Here is a 19,330-nt window from a genome sequence, read left to right as displayed (position 1 = left end):
ATTATAGCTACTGCTGCTGCCATGGGACTGCTCTTGATAGTGACTGAGCTGAAAGGAAAATGATTCCTTTAGAAGTGGATAAGAGCTCGTTTTTCCCAGTATAACATGTCATATTGTTATCCCAACTTTTCTTAGAGGATGGGATTCCAACAAATACTGAGACTTTCCTCCCCTACATTGATCCATTGTTCCACCCAGCAGCAGAGTATCTCACTCCCCTCCCACCTCTCCTCTCTCTATATTTTCTAGGACAGTGGTCCTCAGCCTTGTCTTCATATTGGAATAACTTGGGGAGCTTTAAAAATATGGATGTGGATCCCCCACCATAGCTTCTAATTTAACCTTCCAAAGGGCAGAATATGGCATCGGGATTTGTTACAGCTCCATAGGTGATACTAATGTGCAGCCAAGGCTGAGAACCTCTGTTCTACTAGATGCTGGGCAACCTCAGTGGAGAAGACCAGGCACTGTTCCATGAGGTTACACCATAGAGGTTCAGGGATACCAGCTCCACATTGTAAACAGGGCAAGTAAATGTACGCTTGCCTTTTGACTGCTTTGCTTCGAGAGCTCTCGGGATTGTTCAAGGGAGGGAACCTCAGCAATTGCCCTTTTTCAATCTTTTTGAGATACTCGTGTGTATAGGGCATTGACTTCTCCATTCATTCCCCTAGTGTTTCCCTCTTTCAGCTTTATCTTTCTTTATTCTCTCCTAACTTTGCTCTAATTTCTTCAAGGTTTTCAAAGGCCTTGGCTTCCTCATCGATGAGGTTAAGATAACATTTACATGTGATACACACGAAATCTAGTAAAATTCAACAACACGTTGTAAAGTTCACGAAAACCCTACAAAGTTGGCAGCCCATTGTCCTGGCTCCCTAAAATTATTTGAGAGGGTACAATAGAAGTCAAATCTGTTTTTCTGACTATGAGATTCCAGAAGGCCAACTGCAATGGTTAATCTAGGTTTTTTATCCTATCTGTACAAACTTTAGGAAATGATACATATTTAAAGAAGTCCTTTGGGGTCAAACCCCTCTACCTCTCTCTCATAGGATTTTTGGTATCATAAAATTAACCAATTCTCCTGAAATAGGGAATTGATAATTGATTATAATTCTAGACCTTATTGGGATATCTACCTCCATCTAAGCCAGCCCTGGTGATCTAGTGGTTAAGATTCAGTGCTCTCAGTGCCATGGCCTGGTGTTGTTTCCTGGTCAGGGAACCACACCACCTGTCTGTTAGTTGTCGTACTGTGGCAGCTGTGTGTTGCTGTGATGCTGAAAGCTATGCCACTAGTATTTCAAATACCAGCAGGGTCACCCATAGTGGACAGGTTTCAGCAGAGCTTCCAGACTAAGACTAGGAACAAGGACTTGGCCACCCGCTTCCCAAAAAATTAGCCGTGAAAACCCTGTGAACAGCAGCAGAGCATTGTCTGATACAGCACCAGAAGGTCAGAGGATGGGGCAAAAGGACCCGGCAGGGTTCTTGTCTGCTGTACACAGTGTAGCTAGGAGCTGGAATCGACTCAACAGCACTAGCAACAAAAACCTCCATCTAAGTTACTTTCCTGTGATAGAGTTAAAATCCTGCATTCTGCAGTATGAAGCATCCGTATATCTGTACGGGGAATGGAACTTGTATTAAGATCTTGAAGAAAGGGGAGAAGATTTAAAATTCTTTCAACATGATAGCCTATGCCTTAGGACGGTGGTTTTCAAACTTTGGAAAGTTATCTGAGCTACTTGGAAAACGCGGTGAAAATACAATGACGCAGATTCAACCCTATTTCAGGAGCCTGGGCCTCTGCAGTTTATTGGTTTTTCACTTAGCTGTGATACACACTCAAGTCTGGGAACCATTGCCTTAGGGCATCAGACAGGGCAGGGGAGCTGCTCACTCTAATGAGGGGGCCTTATTATTCATTTCTCAGATTTGTGGTGCCTTTTTCCTTCAATTGAACTAGAAAGCACTCCCTGCCAATGACATCGTGGACAAGGTCCTCCTTGTGGGCTGCCGTCTCTTGATTTTCTTTCTTTTTTTGGCCTGGTTAGGGTGCTCAGAAAAGAATGGATGGTGCTTTCAAAAATATGGTGGCCTCAATTCTCTCTTTATTAGGACTCTCAAGCTTTAATAGGCAAATAGATCACCTGGCAACCTTGTTAAAAATGCAGATTTTGGGGCCTGCCCAGTGGTGCAGTGATCAAGTTTGCACGTTCCGCTTCGGCGTCCTGGGGTTCGCCGGTTCGGATCCTGGGTGCAGACCTACACACCACTTGGCAAGCCATGCTGTGGCAGGCATCCCACATATAAAGTAGAGGAAGATGGGCACAGATGTTAGCTCAGGGCCAGGCTTCCTCAGCAAAAAGAGGAGGATTCGTGGCAGATGTTAGCTCAGAGCTAATCTTCCTAAAAAAAAAAGCAGACTCTGATTCAGAAAATACAGGTGGGACCTGTGATTGTGGAGTTCTAACAAGCTCCCAGGTGATGCTGATGCTGTTGATCTGAGGAGCGAGGTGCTAGCTTTGGTTCTCAACCTTGGCTGCACATTGGAATCTCCTGGAAAGTTTTTAAAATTACTGATCCCTAAGTCCCACCTGTAAAGATTCTATTTTTCTGATGTAATTGTTAGAGATCATGGCGTAGGCAGCAAGAGTTTTTAAAACTCCCCAGGTGACTTTCGTGTGCAGCAAAATTTGAAAACCCCTCTCAGTCAACCATCAAACATCACCTGTTTTGTAAGAGAAAATCTAACGTGACTCTCTTCTTCACCTCTTGCACGCTATAATATACAATGTGCGTAGATAGCTCAGAGCACTGGTTCCCAAATCTTGACTCTCCACTGTTGCCCTGCCATCAGAACTTTTCAGCAGAAGTGGTAAAATAAGAAAAATAAAGACAATAGAGTGAATTTCATAAAGCTAAATTAATTCCATTTCAAGGATCATTCTCTGAGATTAGGTCTTTCACACCTTTTCTGGTGTTAAAATGTCCTTTCTTTCATTAAATAAAGATATTAATGTATTATATGTATTTATTTGCTTGTTTCTCATGCCCTTAATTTGTTCAACAAAAAGTTGGGAATCTTATGTTGATCTCCACATGTTTTTGGAAATTTTCCTGATCCATGAAATCTGGAAATCTGAGAACTATGGGAATGAGAAATCTAAGAAAATTTGAAAAAAATCTGAGTCTAGAAAATACTGTTATAGAAATATGGTTTTCAATCTTTGATCCTCTAATCCCTGGGGGCAAGGAGATTTTTTTAGTGGCCCTTCAATTTTATAAGCACCAACACTTTTCTATAGACTGAGTAAATAATATGTCTTAGACATATAAGAGGGACTAATTTTCCAAATACATGATTAAAATACAAATTTATGAAGACCTTACTGAATACATACTAGCTTTAGTTTTTGTGCTTTCTCTTTTGACATGGTAATAATATCTACTACCTTTTGATCTCTTACTACAAACAAGATACCATACTATGCATTTTATATAGGTTATCACATGTAATCCTCACAATAATCTAACGGGATGGATATTACTATTACTGTTTTACAGATAACGAAACTAAGTCATACAGAAATTAAATAACATGCCCAAGGTTGCAGAGGTAGTAAGTTACAGAGCCAGAATCAGAACTCAAGACTAACTGGATACCTTATAATCATGACTATATATTTGATACAACTACTATCATGAGAGGCTTTCCAAAGATTTTTGCCATTAAATGAGTTCCTTAAAACTGAAATGGTTAGAAGCCTCTGCTGTGGGGGTTTCCTTTTAAATAACAAGAATAAACCAAGATTGTAAACAAAAGCCCATCCTTACTATTTTTGTAAAGCTGAAGCTTTAGCTGGTGGACCACTATCACTCTGACACATGGAGAGAACTGAAAATCTGGATCCCGGGCTCTCCTTCCAGATTTTTATCATCTGTGAATTTGAGACAATGTGTTGTAATGGTAAGAACATGCACTTTTGAATTAAACTGACTGTGAATTGAGTATAAGCTCCTCCACTTAATTAGCTGTGTGATGTGGAGCAAGTTAATTAACCTCTCTGTGTCTTAGGTCCTTCAGCTATAAAATGAGAATAATACTATTCCTCCTTCTGTGTGTTGTTTGAATTCATGGCCGTGATTTAATTTGCCTTGTTTTCTTGGTGGATTTTTTTCTCTTGTATGGTGTTGAGCACTTCCTGTCTTTTTCAGAGATGCTGATAGCTATGCAGAGTGCAGGGACAAGGGCCAAATGCCTTCTCAGGCTCAGCTCCTGAAAGAGTTCATTGCTGACTCTGTCAGTTCAAGTTCACTGAGAAGCAGACTCCAAGATGGAGTTAGACATGCAAGAGATATATTAGGGGCAACAACTGTGAAGGATTAAGGAGAGAGTAAGGAAGAGCAGGCAGGGAAAGCCTTTAGACCACAGTGCAGGTCTGACCCCAGTGAAAGGAGAGGAGGAAGGAAGGGCCAGGGTAGAAAGAACCTCAGTCTGCAGCAGAGCTCTGAGCAAGTCTTGGCCAGGCCGATGGGGATCTCCACGGCAAACACCACCCATCAGAGAAGTCCCACTTCAGGCAGAATGGCCCAGCTCTGGTACCATGCTCAGTCACTGATGGGAAAAGCCTGGGGAGAGTGTGACCTCAGTGGGAACACTGCAGCTGATCCCAGTGGTATAGCAGCTGGGGGCTGTCAACTAATAGCACTCCTCCCAGAAGGTTCTCTTTTGTTAGGCAATCTGTGCGTGCACCTCCATGGCTGCCACATGGGTACTTTCTATAGTGAAGTGTATATTTTGTATATTTGTCTGTGGGATGATACAAAAGAAAATTAGCCACATGCCAGGTCATTAATGTTTCTCTGTATATCTTGTTTTTGGTCTTGTCCATTTGAACTTTGCCAACTGCCCCTTATCAATTATAATTCATCAGTGCGACTGCAAGGCCCATAATTGATTTCTTGTCTCTGTAAAAAATAGTAAAATCAGTGGTCACTGGATAAGACATCAGTAGAACAATATCTGGCTTCTGTAATGACTACATGTTTAATATTAGCATTTAAATCTGTCACGTTGATAGTAGTTGTAACAGTAAAAATTTTAATTCATTAGCATTTCTTATTACTGTTTAAGATCTTGTATTAAAGAAGGAATTATTAAGCGTAATTCGATTATCTTTTCTTGGTTTGCTGCAGTGTGTTGTCTAGCATGACAGATGCAGTGTTGGCTCGAGTGTACAAACAATCAGATCTGGACGTCTTGGCTAAAGAAGCATCCATCCCAATCATCAACGGGCTGTCAGATTTGTATCATCCTATTCAGATCCTGGCTGATTACCTCACGCTCCAGGTTGGCTTATTTCTTTGCCTTACACAAGAGCAAAATCAATAAATAGTTCCTGGGTAGCTCTAAATGGAACAATTTAAATCAAGGTATGGGTGTTTTGTTTTCAAATATCATCTTGGCAAAGAATTATAGCATATGTGTGCATACGAGATATTCAAGGAAGAGGGGGCATTGTTAAAAACAGATTATAAGATCCTTCTATTCCCAACCTCTTTTAGGCCCTCTCTCATGCCCCGTTCTTTCAATCGCTTTGCTTTTTGGTGCCATATTTAACACATGGATTAACAGGGAATGCTGGAGCATACAGGATGGAAAAGCTTTATGTAATCCTACATACATCAGGCTCTGTGGCTTGGGAATGAAGACTGGCGGAATGAGCTCTGAATATTCAAAATGGCCAATTACTAAATCACTTTCTGAGAAAGAGGCCATTTTCTATCATTTTAATAAACTGTTTAAGACTGGAGTTAAGAACATGCAGAATTTGGGGCCAGCCCAGTGGCGCAGCGGTTAAGTGCGCACGTTCTGCTTTGGTGGCCCGGGGCTCAATGGTTCAGATCCCGGGTGCAGACATGGCACTGCTTGGCAAGCCATGCTGTGGTAGGCGTCCCACGTATAAAGTAGAGGAAGATGGGCACGGGTGTTAGCTCAGGGCCAGTCTTCCTCAGCAAAAAGAGGAGGATTAGCAGCAGTTAGCTCAGGGCTAAGCTTCCTCCAAAAAAAAAAAAGGAACATGCAGAATTTATAGGATTGAGGCTCAAATTTAGCTATGTCCCCCCAAATTAGGAACTTGAATAACTTCGGAAAATTCATCTTGTTTGGTTTGCCACAGCCAATGTACATGGTCTTGCCACTGGGAATCCTGACAACCATGGTTTCTGTGTCTATGGACTATTCTGGGGAGACAGGGCAAACTGGATAGGTCCAGTATTCCTCCTCATTTGAATAAGCTACACATATGTAAATATGAGGTTAAATTCAAAATGAAACTCTTTGGTGATGAGGATAAGATGCATGCAGAGAGGATGATACAACGATGTTTGATACCAACTGGCTGTTTGTGGGTGTGGCTTTACATAAACACCAGATCTTTTAATACTCCCCCCTCGGGCTTTATCATTACTGGATTATAAATTCATTGAGGGACAGTGAAATGTCCTATTCACCATACTGTCCCCTGCAGGACCTGGTGCAATGCCTTCATATAGGAAATACTCAAAGTAGGAGATGGGTGAATAAAGAGCAGTTTATTGAGAGTATGGAATCTAAATCAGATGGACCTGGATTTAAATCCTAGCTTAGCCACCTAGTAGTTCCAAAATTGCTTAGCCTTTCTCTTTTTTATCTTTATAAATATATAAAATGTATGAAACCTATAGACACTTCAAGAAAAATAAACACCTATGTGCCCTGTACACAGTTTTGTCAAATCTTACTTTAGAATGTTTTATTGTTTTTAAATACAATATTACAGATAGAGCTGGAGTTCACCGTGTAACTCTCCCTGATCCAATTTCCTCCTACCCCAAAAAGAAATTATTATCCTGATGTTTGAATTTATAATTCTCAGGCATGTGTTCATACTTTAACTACACATCTCTATATCCATAAACAAACAAGAGTACTAGTGGGCATGTTTTTCAACTTTATATAAGTGAGAACATAGTCAACTACCGTGCTACACTGTTCTAGATGCATTGTATTTCCCCTTTCTTATACCAATGAATGTAAGCTCCATAAACGTGGTGACTTTTTGTCTCTTTTGTTTGTTGCCATATCTCCAGGGCCAAGGAAAGTGTCTGAACATCAATAGTGCTCCATTCGTTGAATGAATGAATGAATACAACAAAGATTTGGACTTGAAATATATGAAAATATGAATCTCTGTATGAGTTCATATGATGTCTTGGTTTAAGATATTAGGACATCTTGCTATTTTTTTATTGTACATTCATGTTATTGAATTGCTCTGTATAATGCAAAAAAAAAAATCAGTAGTTTATTCATTCCAACAAAGCGTTAAGATTGAGGTGAACATTGTTTCCTTTATTTTAACCCTACTAATTGTTTCACGTAAGTGGATTTCCTCCCGGCTGTAATCTTCTCCCTCCCTTGCCTTTTAGGAACATTATGGTTCTCTGAAAGGCCTTACCCTCAGCTGGATTGGGGATGGGAACAACATCCTGCACTCCATCATGATGAGTGCAGCAAAAGTCGGAATGCACCTTCAGGTGGCTACTCCAAAGGTAGGGAAACTTTCTGCCTTGAAACTAACCCCCTCTTAAATCATCCCCACATGCAATTACCCAGTGAAAACAAATCTCTCTTCCATTCAAGGAGAGCACAGGTGAAGCCAAAAAATTTAGGTTATGATACAAGCCCTACTATTATAGCTGTCTGGCCTATTGAGTGCCCAATTTCCCACCTCTACAATAAGAGATAGTCTTGGCTGATGCCTTCATCCTGTGAGTCTGTGTTAAAAGTATGTCTAAATTATCCCTTTGAATGCCCTGAAACCAGCCATTATGATGACTGGCATCCTTGTGCATTGCCACCACCAAGGTTGAAGAAAGCAATGAAATCCAGACAGCATAGAATTCCCAAAGCATGGGGAGGATGCTGTCATTTTTCTAAGATTGCAATTTGGTAGAAAAATAATCTAATGTGAAGGTCACAGTGATGGCATCTACACCAGCTTAGTGTTTCAAAACTCAACTCCAGGGGCTCTTCAGCTTTTCAACCTGAGTCCCACATGGCTGTGAAGATGACCCTGCATATTTCCTACCCTGCTGCTAATCTCTCACAGAATGTACGAGAAGCATGACTTCTTTCATAGGTCCACAGCAACTCTTTTGATACACAAGAAACTGGTAATAGCTGTTGCCTCTGAGAAGGGGAACTGGGGTGTTCAAGGAGAGAGGTAGGAGGGAGACTTTATTTTCATGATATATGCTTTTGTGTGGTTTGAATTTCTTAAGACGTAAATGTTTTACCTACATAATAACATAAATACATAAATAAATACATCAAAATAGAAAAGTGCAGATCCCCTGAGGAGAAGCCCTAAGTTAAGATACCCCCAGGCTCATACAAAATAAATAGGCCTTTTAGAGGATAAAAATCAACCCTACAAGAGACTCATACACTAACCAGTCCTGAAGGATACCCACAGAATCTTTTAAATACCCCATCTCTACTGAATTATTTTCCCCTTTATGTTTCTCATTGGCTACTATATCCTATCAGGAGTCTTTTGAAGGGAAAACTCCCCTAAATAGAAACTGTTTCAGAAGCAAAGTAAAAGATAGAACTGACCCTCTCATTAAGAGAAAGCTATTCACAATTATTGTGCACCAGTGTGTTTCTGACCAAGCGTGTGTTTAATGTATCTCAACAGTCACTGCTTTGGTTCACTCTGATATACTTAGGCATCCAGAGGTGAGTACGTGAGGCCTACAACTTCCTCCCTGCTTCTACTTCTTGAGTTTGAGATGTTTATTTGCCAATCACTGGGAACGTGAATTACACAATATGGCTTCATAGATGAATTTCTCCAATAGGAAATACCACATCCTTGAGACTCTCATGCACTCTTCACCCCCGATCCCACCAGTGTCTTGGGACAGGTTCCCCACGAAGAGACCCCTCGAGGAGGATTCGAGTACAAGTGATTTATCAAGGAAGTACTCCAAAAGGAGACCTGTAGAGGAATAGGGAGAGCAGGGCAGAGAAAGGGAAGAATCCAAGCAAGAGTGCCATTTACAGGGGCCAGCCCATCCAGGCTTGCCCGGGACTGAGGGATTGCCCGGGACACGGGGCTATCAGTGGTAAAACTGGGAGAGTCCCAGGCAAACCAGGATGACTTTGTCACCATAGTGCCAAGTCAGGCACAGTCCCACAGAAGGGAGCTTCAGCCTGATCCCACAGGCAAGCTCTGGAGTGTAAGTTATGCCCCAGAGTTGTCCCAACCTGAGGCAAGGAAGGTTGGCTTTCATCCTTTGAACCAGTTATTGATCAAGGACAGAAAGGGAAGGGGGTGGTAGCCCCCCTGGCACTTTTGGCAGGGAAAGCAGCAGGGTAGCCAGAGGGGAGTCTTCTGAAGAAGAGCTGCGAGTGCTAGGTGTTGAAAGCACACTGAAATGGGGAGAGGGAGCCAAAGCTGTAGAAGGAGATCCTCTGATGGCATCTGGGTAGAGCAGCAGCATTGTCTGCTGCATCCTGCCAAAACCAAACCAACCAGAATGCTTTTCCCTAGTGTTCTCACTGAACCAGTTTGAGTCAATGCACCTTGCTGCCTTAGTTTGCGACAGCTGCCATAACAAATTACCACCAAGTGGGTGGCTTAAAACAACAGAAAGTTATAGTTTCACGGTTCCGAAGACTGGCAGGCCAAAATCAAGGTGTTGGCAGGGCCACACTCCCTCTGAGGGTTCTAGGGGAGAATCCATCCTTGTCTCTTCCCACTTCTGGTAGCTCCAGGTGTTCCTTGGCTTGTGGCTGCATCACTCCAATCTCTGCCTCCATCTTCTTCCCTTTATGTCTGTGTTTCTCAGTATGAATGTCCCTCTTCTTATGAGGACACCAGTCATATTAAATTTAGGTCCTCCCTAATCCACTATGACCTTATCTTAACTAATTACATCTGCAAAGACTCTGCTTCTAAATAAGGTCACAATCTGAAGTTCTGGTTGGGAAGGAAGTTTTGGAGAGCACTAGTCTACCTAATACATTTGTCACAGAAGCAATGGCAGGCATAGGCAACAGCATGTATTGGAAGCCACCCTATTATGTAAATTTTGGGGACTCGGCAACGGCAAGATAATTCTTACAACGGATAATTCTCTTTCATTCAGCATGGACTGAAATAAAGTGTGGGATCTGACATGTGCTTTAGGTGGTTCTTTTGCACTTTATGGAAAGAGTTAGCACACTCTCACTACAAATCTAGTTTGATGAAAGGCTCCATATTAATGCAAACAATTATCGCATTTAGTTTTTACAGATAAAACATACATTAACAATAATTGTTCCCTACTATAAGGTATTTTTGGTAAGGCTTTATTCTGTTGGAAAAATATATGATTTAAACATTTTATTGCACGTCAAAGATGTTTTGTTAATGTCAAAGGAAAAAATTCCAATATTACAGAGTAATTTCACTATTGTTCTTATGCAGAAACTCATTTAAATGATAAAGAGTACTAAAACCTGGTTAAATCTTGGTGGGAGGAAGTTTTAAAAAGTCTTCTGGAAAGTCTGATAGTGCAGAAGTTTTCCATAAATTTATAAGTAGACCCATTTCCTTTAAAGATAAAGCTCGGAGATTTATTGTAAATTTAAAAAGCACTGAAAAGTTTCCAAGGCCATAATTAATCTATTTCCCCATTCTTTACCCAAGAAACACTTACATGTTCAAGAAAACATAATTTTGTTTTTGATTGTAAAATTGCCCCATAAACTACTGATGGTAATAATTTTAACATTGTTCTAAGTGAATATTTAGACTGAACTGGGTTTGTTAATCACCTTATTGTCTGGTGTGAAGATTTACGTAAAAGCCAATGAGTGATTTAGTATGGAAAGCTGAGCTGTGAGTGAAAAATTCCTCTTTGTGTGCTCAGTCATGGCCCAGTGCATGCAAGGTCGGGTGATTTTCTAATTTCCCAACCTCTCGCTTGGTTCTCTAAGTATGTATTGATTCCTTCTCTAGGAATGATTATACCTGGCGAGTACAAAGCCTGCTCTCCAAAGGGAAGGTTACATTTTCCGAGCAGGAAGCACAGTGGGTAATAGCCAAGTTTCTTCATTTATGTTTACCGGGATGAATAGTCACAACATTAGTTACTAAATTAGCAAGCCTTTATTAACCACCTTCCCCAAGTCCCAATAAACAAAGCTCCAGAATTTATGGCTATTTGAGGGTAGTAATTGTGCTAAAATGTCTGCAGCCATCATCATCATCTGAGGAGTTTCTTTCCTTAAGAATTGTGTAATGAGAAAAGGACCCATGGTAGATAATCATGTGCAAATAAACAGTATTAAATGAATAACCCTGAACATGTCTGTTGTGGGTTGAGTTTCCTGGGAAGCCAACTCTGAGACAGAGCTTAGCATGCGCGATGTTTATTAAGGCATGCTCTTGAGATCAACACCTGTGGAAGGGAGAAGAAGGAAGCAGGAGAGAGCAGAGGGGCCGAGGGAGAAGCCAAGCCGTGACGTAGGCCCAACAACTGCCTTGGCTGACCTTCTAGAGTTCTAGATCTGAGAGGGCCATTCAGATCTGTCCAGAGTTGGGAGGAGGGAGTCAGGTTTTCATACCCTCCTGTCAATCAGTCATTAAATGTAGGTCACTATGGAAGGGTCCGTGACCTTCCGTGAGTCGGCTCTCTGCAGCTGAGGCAGTGCCCGAAGAGAGCTGACAGCCGAAAGCCATCTTCCAGGAGCACGACCAGCAGCTGGGGAATAAGTCCTTTGTTCATGAAGGGGGATCTGAGTGGCACATCACAGTGTCCACCACAATGCCCTGCTGAGAATTTATAAAAACCAAATCATAATAAACGCTAAGAATTCAGGACAATGAGAAGGATGGAGGAAGGTGAGAATAATTATGGCGTTCGGACTGACAAGACTTCCATATGGAGGGTCTGGAGGCGAGGCTGGGCTAGAGTTTTGACAAACGAGGAGCTGACATGTTCCAATGAAGACGCCCAGGAGGGGACAGAGGGGGAGGTGTTCAAGAGTGAAAGGCTGTGATGGCAGAAAAGGGCAAGACATGTACAGGGCTGATAATAAGATTGGCTTTCCTGCAGCAAGATGTTGAGAAGAATTAAAAGAGACAGAAGCAGGGGCTGTCGGCGGGGAGCCTTGATGCTCTTAATTAGCTTCGACTCAAGAAACAAGTAGTAAACATTGAAGGCTTCAGAGAAAACAATTCTTGCTGCTGGGTACGGAACAGATTCGAGGGTGAGGATGGAGGCAGAGGGACTACCTGGGGTCTGGAATAGCTTGGCCAGCTTTGGCTGTTCTCATAACGTCTCCTCACCTAGAGTTGAGACTAGGGGGAGCAAGCAAGGCGACTGTGGTGCAAAATTTGTGCTTGCACGACTCTGACAGTGAGCATCAGCTTAGGTTTTGTGCCCTAGGCACCTCGCTTGCCTCACTCAAGTCCCGACCCTGCCCTCCCCAAAGCATCCCAAACAAATATATTTTAGCAAAAACAGTGTCCTTGCTGTGTAAATGCCATTTCAAAGCAAGTGCCCTGCACTCAGAACACTTGCTGGTGTGTGCAAAAGAATAAGATGTGTGCATGTGAACTGCTAGTAATTAGCTGGGGTGGTCAAGGAAGGTTTTTCTGAGGAGGAAACATTTAAGCCGAGACCTGAAAGTGTTATTCACATAGAGTGGCTGGGGAAAAGCGTTTCAGACACAAAAGCATTACAAAAAAAAAGCTCGTGAAAAAACTCGGAGACAAAAATGCATTAGGTTATAGAATTATGTATATAGTCCTCTTAAGCTCTTAGAGAAACAAGAAGAGGTGCCAGCAACAGCTAGAAAGCACCACATCCTGTTTGTCTTTATGGCTAGAGATCAAAGATAATAAAAGAATAATGGGGCAATTGATTACCTTCTTAAATTCCAAAACACACTATTAAGGTTTGAAATTCTAACTGTAAATATTATATTCTGCTGAGTATGGTTGGACTACAACTTAAAGCAAAAAAGGGAAGGAGAGCAGGAATATTGTTGAAAGGAAAATAATACATATATAAGAAAGCATATATAATAAAATTTACCTAAATAACAGTTAAATTCTTCCCCCTCCAGGGTTATGAGCCGGATCCCAATATAACCAAGTTGGCAGAGCAGTATGCCAAGGAGGTATGCTCTTTGTATGTAAAGAGATAATTGCCTTTCTCTGTCCCATGAAGCTGTTTAACCTGCGTGCTTGTATATGCCAGAACAATACCCAGCTGTCGCTGACGAATGATCCACTGGAAGCGGCTCATGGAGGCAATGTGTTAATTACAGACACTTGGATAAGCATGGGACAAGAAGAGGAGAAGAAAAAGCGGCTCCAGGCTTTCCAAGGTTACCAGGTTACAATGAAGGTACCAATTGATGCCTCTCTGAAGGTTCATTAATTCCATTTAGAAAGGCCAGAACCATCTAATCACTCATTCACTTTGGGGAGAGCAGACTGTCCTTTCATTCCCTATAAAGGACTCGCTGACTATCCCCCAGGGACTTCTCTCCTCCTGAAGATTAGCTGCGTCCTTTGGAAAGACACTTTTGTCCTGGATGAAGGAATTTGAAACCCAGGCAGAAGAGAGAAGCAAGCTTTTCGCTCTCACAGCAATGGAGGCATTGGAATGCTTTCCTCTTTGTGTGTGTAGGACGTTAGGTTACTTCTATTGCATGCAATTTGTTCTGATTTCTCCTCTAAGAAAAGCCCCATAATTACATTCCTTAGCTAGTCTTTGCCTCTGTCTTCTAAGTACTCTCAAATCCAGTTTGGTTTTGCTAACTGCCTCCAGGGCGTTCCCAGGGGAGTGCCATCTAATCTGATGCCGTTAATTAAAATCTGAAGCGGTGCTTCTCAATCTTGAGCATGTCTTAGAATTGCCTGGAGGAGTTATTAACACACAGCTGGCAGGACCCCGCACCCCCAGGGATTCTGAATCAGTAGGTGAGGGGTGAGACCCAACAATTTGCATACTACCAAGTTCCCGAGTGACACAATGCTGCTGCTCCCGGGTCACACTTTGAGGACCACCGTTCTGGAGGAATACCCTAAAAGTCAGGTGTACATTGGGATTTCATCAGCAGAGCAACTAATCTGTGTTGGTGGAGAAAGGAATTAAGTGATTGCAATAGATATTTTATTGATAAGGTATTATATAAATACAAGCTCCTTATTCGTACGTGTCAATAGAATGAAGTTTGAAAAGGGAAAAGTAAAAATGTCTTCACCCCATCCCCTTAACAATGATTATTCCCAGGGGTAGCTGCTGTTTAACAATTTGATGTGTCTCTTTGCAGACCTTTTCTGTGTATTTACATATGCCTGCACATATACACAACTACTGATTTATCATAAATGGTATATTCGACATATTATTCTGATTTACTTTTTTCACTTTACAAATCTTAGATTTTCTTGTCCATTCACTTAGATATTTTTCATTCTTTTTAATGGCTGCATAGAATTCCAAAGTATGAGTGGACCATAATATACCTAAAATGTTTCCTGTTCATAAATTAGGCTATTTCCAACTATCTCAATTACAAACAATGCTGCAATGAACATCCTTATAATACATATTTCTTTGTGCAAGTATTACTGGAGAATAGATCACAAGAAGAATTATTTCTGGGTGAAATGGTATATACTTTTTAAAATATGGGAAATGCTGCTAAAGTGCCCATCCGAAAAGGATTGACAATTCATACTCCCTCCACACTCTCTCCATTCTTAGTTGCTATTTACATTTTGAATTTTTAAAAATCTGTATCTTGTGCTTTTTAAAATTTACATTTCCCTGATTACTAATGAAATGAAATCTCTTTTCATGTTTATTGGCCATTTCCATGTCTTTTTCTACAAATCACTATCATAACCTTTGCCCATTTTCTATTTTTTGCCCTTTTATTATTGGTTATAGGAGTTATTTATTTATTTTGGCTAATCCATTGTCATATATATGGCCAATATTTGCATGGGGAAATTTTCAATTCCCTGTGGCTTACCTCCTACTCACCTTGAACAACTTTAGACGTTTTTCTGGTGCTGGGGCTGTATGCTTGAAGAACGGTCACCTCACTGACGCATGACTGGTCCAAATGTTATTCCTTTCCTATGTCACTTTGCCAGTATTTTAGAAACTCAAAATGTTCTGAACGGAGAACTAGGGTGGGTGGTAAAACAAAATTTTAGTACAAAGGCAGTGATTTTGAGGTAAGAAATTATGAGGGAATGTAGTTTTGAATCTGTAAGTGAATGATGGAAATAGATGGACAAATGTAACTTTCAGGACTTACCTGCTGGAGAAAATTAAAACCATTAGCACATTTGCATTAAGAATGAAACATCTAGTGCGTAGTGCCCATAATCCTATTTAATGCACTCCTATCTCAGTGCTCTTTTTCAAAATGGTTTTAACTAGTGAAGAAGTATGCTTCAAGTGCTAAAAACCATAATTTGGAGATAAACTCAAAATATAACACAATCACATAAAAGCGACTTTTAAAGTATATTGAGGTACAATTGGTGACTTTTGCTGTCAGCCATATATTATGCTAGTAGAGTTCTTTACTGAAATGCCCACTATCCCACTAGACAGAGTACCAGAAAACTGAGTTAGTGGCTTAATTTAGAATGATGATCTCTCAAATTAAAAAAATGACTAAAGTTTTGTAGGTTGAAAGTATCACATACATTTTCCCTGGGCGCCTTGACCTTAAATGCTCACTCTGCCCCTTTGTCTCTTCCTTTGCATGGATCTCTCACTCCAGGCCATATGTATATTTTTAAATATTGAAGAAGACAGATGTGATAGCCATGTACAATAGTCAAAACACAGCCTTATCCCCATCTCTTCTTTAGACTGCTAAAGTTGCTGCCTCTGACTGGACATTTTTACACTGCTTGCCCAGAAAGCCGGAAGAAGTGGACGATGAAGTATTTTATTCTCCACGGTCACTAGTATTCCCAGAGGCTGAAAACAGAAAGTGGACAATCATGGTAAGCAAGAAATGGGGAATGGAGGATAATAAGGAGTTCTCTGTGTGGCCTCAACTTGGTCATTCATGGCTTTTGGTAAGTAATAAGCAATCAAGATTACCCACCTGCATTACTTGCTCATATGACATCTATTTTCTCCCAGAAACTTCATACTAGATTATTATTGCTTATTAGCATTTATAATATATTTTTAATGGGGTAAAACTGATCTCCTTCCAAATATACCCATTTTAATAAAAATTCTTACTGCTCTCGGTCAGCCTGAGCACCAGCTGCCATTGCCTGCCGGCCATTTTAAGTTGTATAATTTTTATTTTGCAATCCCATTGCTAATGTTTATAGAAGCCCCTAATTTAGTGCCTGGCACAAAATGGGCATTTACAGAAATCTTATTTCCTTCCTACTCTCTTTCTTCCTTTCATGACTTGCCTAGATAATTGTTTTGGTTCTCTACTTGACTTTGGCCATACAGACACCTTTGTTTTTAGGTGTAGAACATTTCCAGAATTGCAGCAAAACTAACCTTAAAGACTGTTGGTCCCTTTAATATAATGCCACTGGTTTCAGCTTTATCATTGCTATTTTAGGAAATATTAACCTCACGTCTCTGTTTTACAATATCTCAAACGTCACCTTCTCCTTTGGAAAACTGAATACTCAAGTACCCTAAGTTAGTACCACCATTTTTTAGCTTTTAGTGATTTAACTGATCTCAATTACTATACCAGCCAGGGTACTGGCAAACAATAGAATCCACTCTAGGTAGATAAATGGAAAGGAATTTATTAAAAGGTATTAAGCAGGTCCCAGAATCTCCGGGGAAAGAGGGTGCAGTGAATCATTCTTGGATCCCACATGTTCAGAAACAACACAGGCAGGAAGATTGCCCAACAACACTGTGGTTCTTTTGTAGCTGAAACACCAGTGACACAGCCACTCATAGCCTTGTACCTAGGGTTGTTGAAACTAAATGCCAGATACTCCATTATAGCTGCTCCAGCTGAACTCGATACTGCCACCTGCATATGGACCAGAAGATCCAATCTCCCAGAGGATGGCTTCCACTGCATGTTGTTCACTTATGGCTCCAAATCTTGAGTAGGGGCAGCTGAGTGGCATGCCAGCATCCTAGCTGCAAAGGAGTCTGGGAAATGTAGTTTATAGTTTTCAGCCTCTGGAGTAGAGAAAAACAAGCTGGAAAGAACTATCTGCTAATTATTAATCTATAAGTGGGGATAGATAGTGTCATGGTGAGCATTAAAATAATACATGTAAAGCATTTAGTGTGGTATCTAATCACTGTAAATATTGTTATTATAATTATTGTCACCACCATCATCTTCACTGTTGGTCTAATACAGTGACCAGCAGAGGTTCGAGCTCCACTATGACTGCTTGGAAACCAATCATGACTCCCTTTGTAATGGAAAGTTGTATATCAGGCCTAAATTTGTCATACCTAATAAGAGGGATGATTTTTTTTTTTTTACTGTACCTTTCAGCTTGCCACCTGAGGACACTCATTTTGGCCAAAATGGCAGTTGCCATGTCATTTAGACCAGTGCTTCTGAAGCTTTAATGTCTATTTGAATCACCTAGGGATCTTGTTAAAGTGCTGATTCAGATTCAGTAGGCCTGAGATGGGGCACAGGATTTGGCATTTCTAATAAGCACCCACGTCATGCAGATGCTGCTGTCCTGTGGACCACATTTTGAGAGCAAAGATCTAGATGACAAAAAAGAATATGTGAGCTCGCCAACCATATACCTCAGGAAAAGCCACAGCAAAAAATTTTCCTTGAGCTCTATTCTTTATCAGAAGACGGTTGAAGTTACAAAGACAAATCAACCTAAATCTGTTACAATAGGCCCTTTGTAGAAACTCAGGAGGGAAAAGCTAAGAGAATGCTTTCTAAAATATTATTTATGGAGATGTTCTGCATTTATGAATTTTTAAAGAGTTTTTTAGACAATATCTTAAATTGAATTTACTTTAAAACATTAAATACATAATGTATTCACATGGTTGAAATGTTTACAATGATAAATATATATATATATATACATGCATACACTCAGTGAAATCTTATGCCCATCCATTTTCCATTCATCTAAGTCCTACCATCATCTCTCTATCTTCCACCTTCCCTAGGTACTCACTGTTCTTAGGGGAAAATATATTTTAAAGAAAGCAAGAGATGTAGCCATGTTAAAATGAAGGTAAAGAGTCTAAAATAAAAAGAATACTCAGCTGGGAGTGAGGAGACTTGAATTCTAGAACTGTCCTTAATACTAGTCAGCTGTGTCATCTTGGATAAGCATTACCTCTCTAGGTCCCAGTTTGCTCACATGTAAAATAAGCAGATCAAGCTACATAGATGGCAAATGAGTTTTAATCTTAGGTCCTCAATCTCCTCAACAGGCTATTTGGAGTCCTATGTTCTGAAGGTTCTAAGCCTGCCTGTGGTCTTGGATAGAAAGAGTGGCATAATTGACTAGTAATACCCGACATGGATTCTGGAAGGGAGGTGGTGACACACATGCCACACTCTTTATGGCCCTGAGCTAGATGATTTGGTGGTCCCATTGAGTTAAGTTCATGTCACCCATCGTATACTGAGCATCTACTGTATGCCAGGCCCTCTGCCAGGCATTGGAGATGAAAAAAATGAGTATTGTGCAGTCCCCCCACGGCCTGTACAATTCATAGAAGCATAGCAGTTTCAAGTGGGATGAGACCCTAGAGATTGTCCAGTCTAAATTCCTATTTTACAGGCAAATAAATTCTTCTTAACAGCTTATTTAGAATGGCATTTAGGTTCGGCACCGCTGTGATAAATTTTTCTGGGATGTCCTCATGTCACAATGCTTGTTTTCAGGCGCATGTGGCTATTTCAATGTAAACTTAAACTAATTAAAATATAAGAACATTTAAGAGTCAATTCCTCAGACATACTAAGCACATTTTAAGTGCTCAGTTGCCACATATGGCTGGTAGCTACACTATTTGCATTTGACAGCACATACATAGATTATTTCCATCATTGCAGAAAGCTCTATTGGACAGTGCCACTGTCTAGGGAATGATTTCCACACACACAATTTAATTTAAAATTAGGATGGAAGAAGGCTAAAAAGGAAAAAATCTATCCTCAAGTTCTGAGATGCCTGTAATGACTGATGGATGTAAGGTATATAACTAAATAAGATGAAGGGCTTGTTCTAAAAGTATT

The 19,330-nt window shown here is 40.6% G+C and overlaps 1 protein-coding gene across 1 annotated transcript in view; it reads left to right on the top strand.

The window, feature by feature from the left end:
• The window catches only part of OTC (ornithine transcarbamylase), a 58,867-nt gene that overhangs the window by 36,736 nt on the left and 2,801 nt on the right, over positions 1–19,330 (top strand). Inside the window, exons 5-9 of the mRNA XM_014853049.3 lie at positions 5,206–5,359; positions 7,480–7,602; positions 13,181–13,234; positions 13,315–13,464; positions 15,960–16,097. Coding sequence (XP_014708535.1) covers positions 5,206–5,359; positions 7,480–7,602; positions 13,181–13,234; positions 13,315–13,464; positions 15,960–16,097 — 619 coding nt within the window. The remainder of the gene's footprint in view (positions 1–5,205; positions 5,360–7,479; positions 7,603–13,180; positions 13,235–13,314; positions 13,465–15,959; positions 16,098–19,330) is intronic.

This window comes from Equus asinus, chromosome X (genome assembly GCF_041296235.1).
Source record: "Equus asinus isolate D_3611 breed Donkey chromosome X, EquAss-T2T_v2, whole genome shotgun sequence".
NCBI lineage: Eukaryota > Metazoa > Chordata > Mammalia > Perissodactyla > Equidae > Equus > Equus asinus.
The sequence above is the reverse complement of the archived record's forward strand: the minus strand, read 5'-3'. Positions and strand labels throughout refer to the sequence as shown.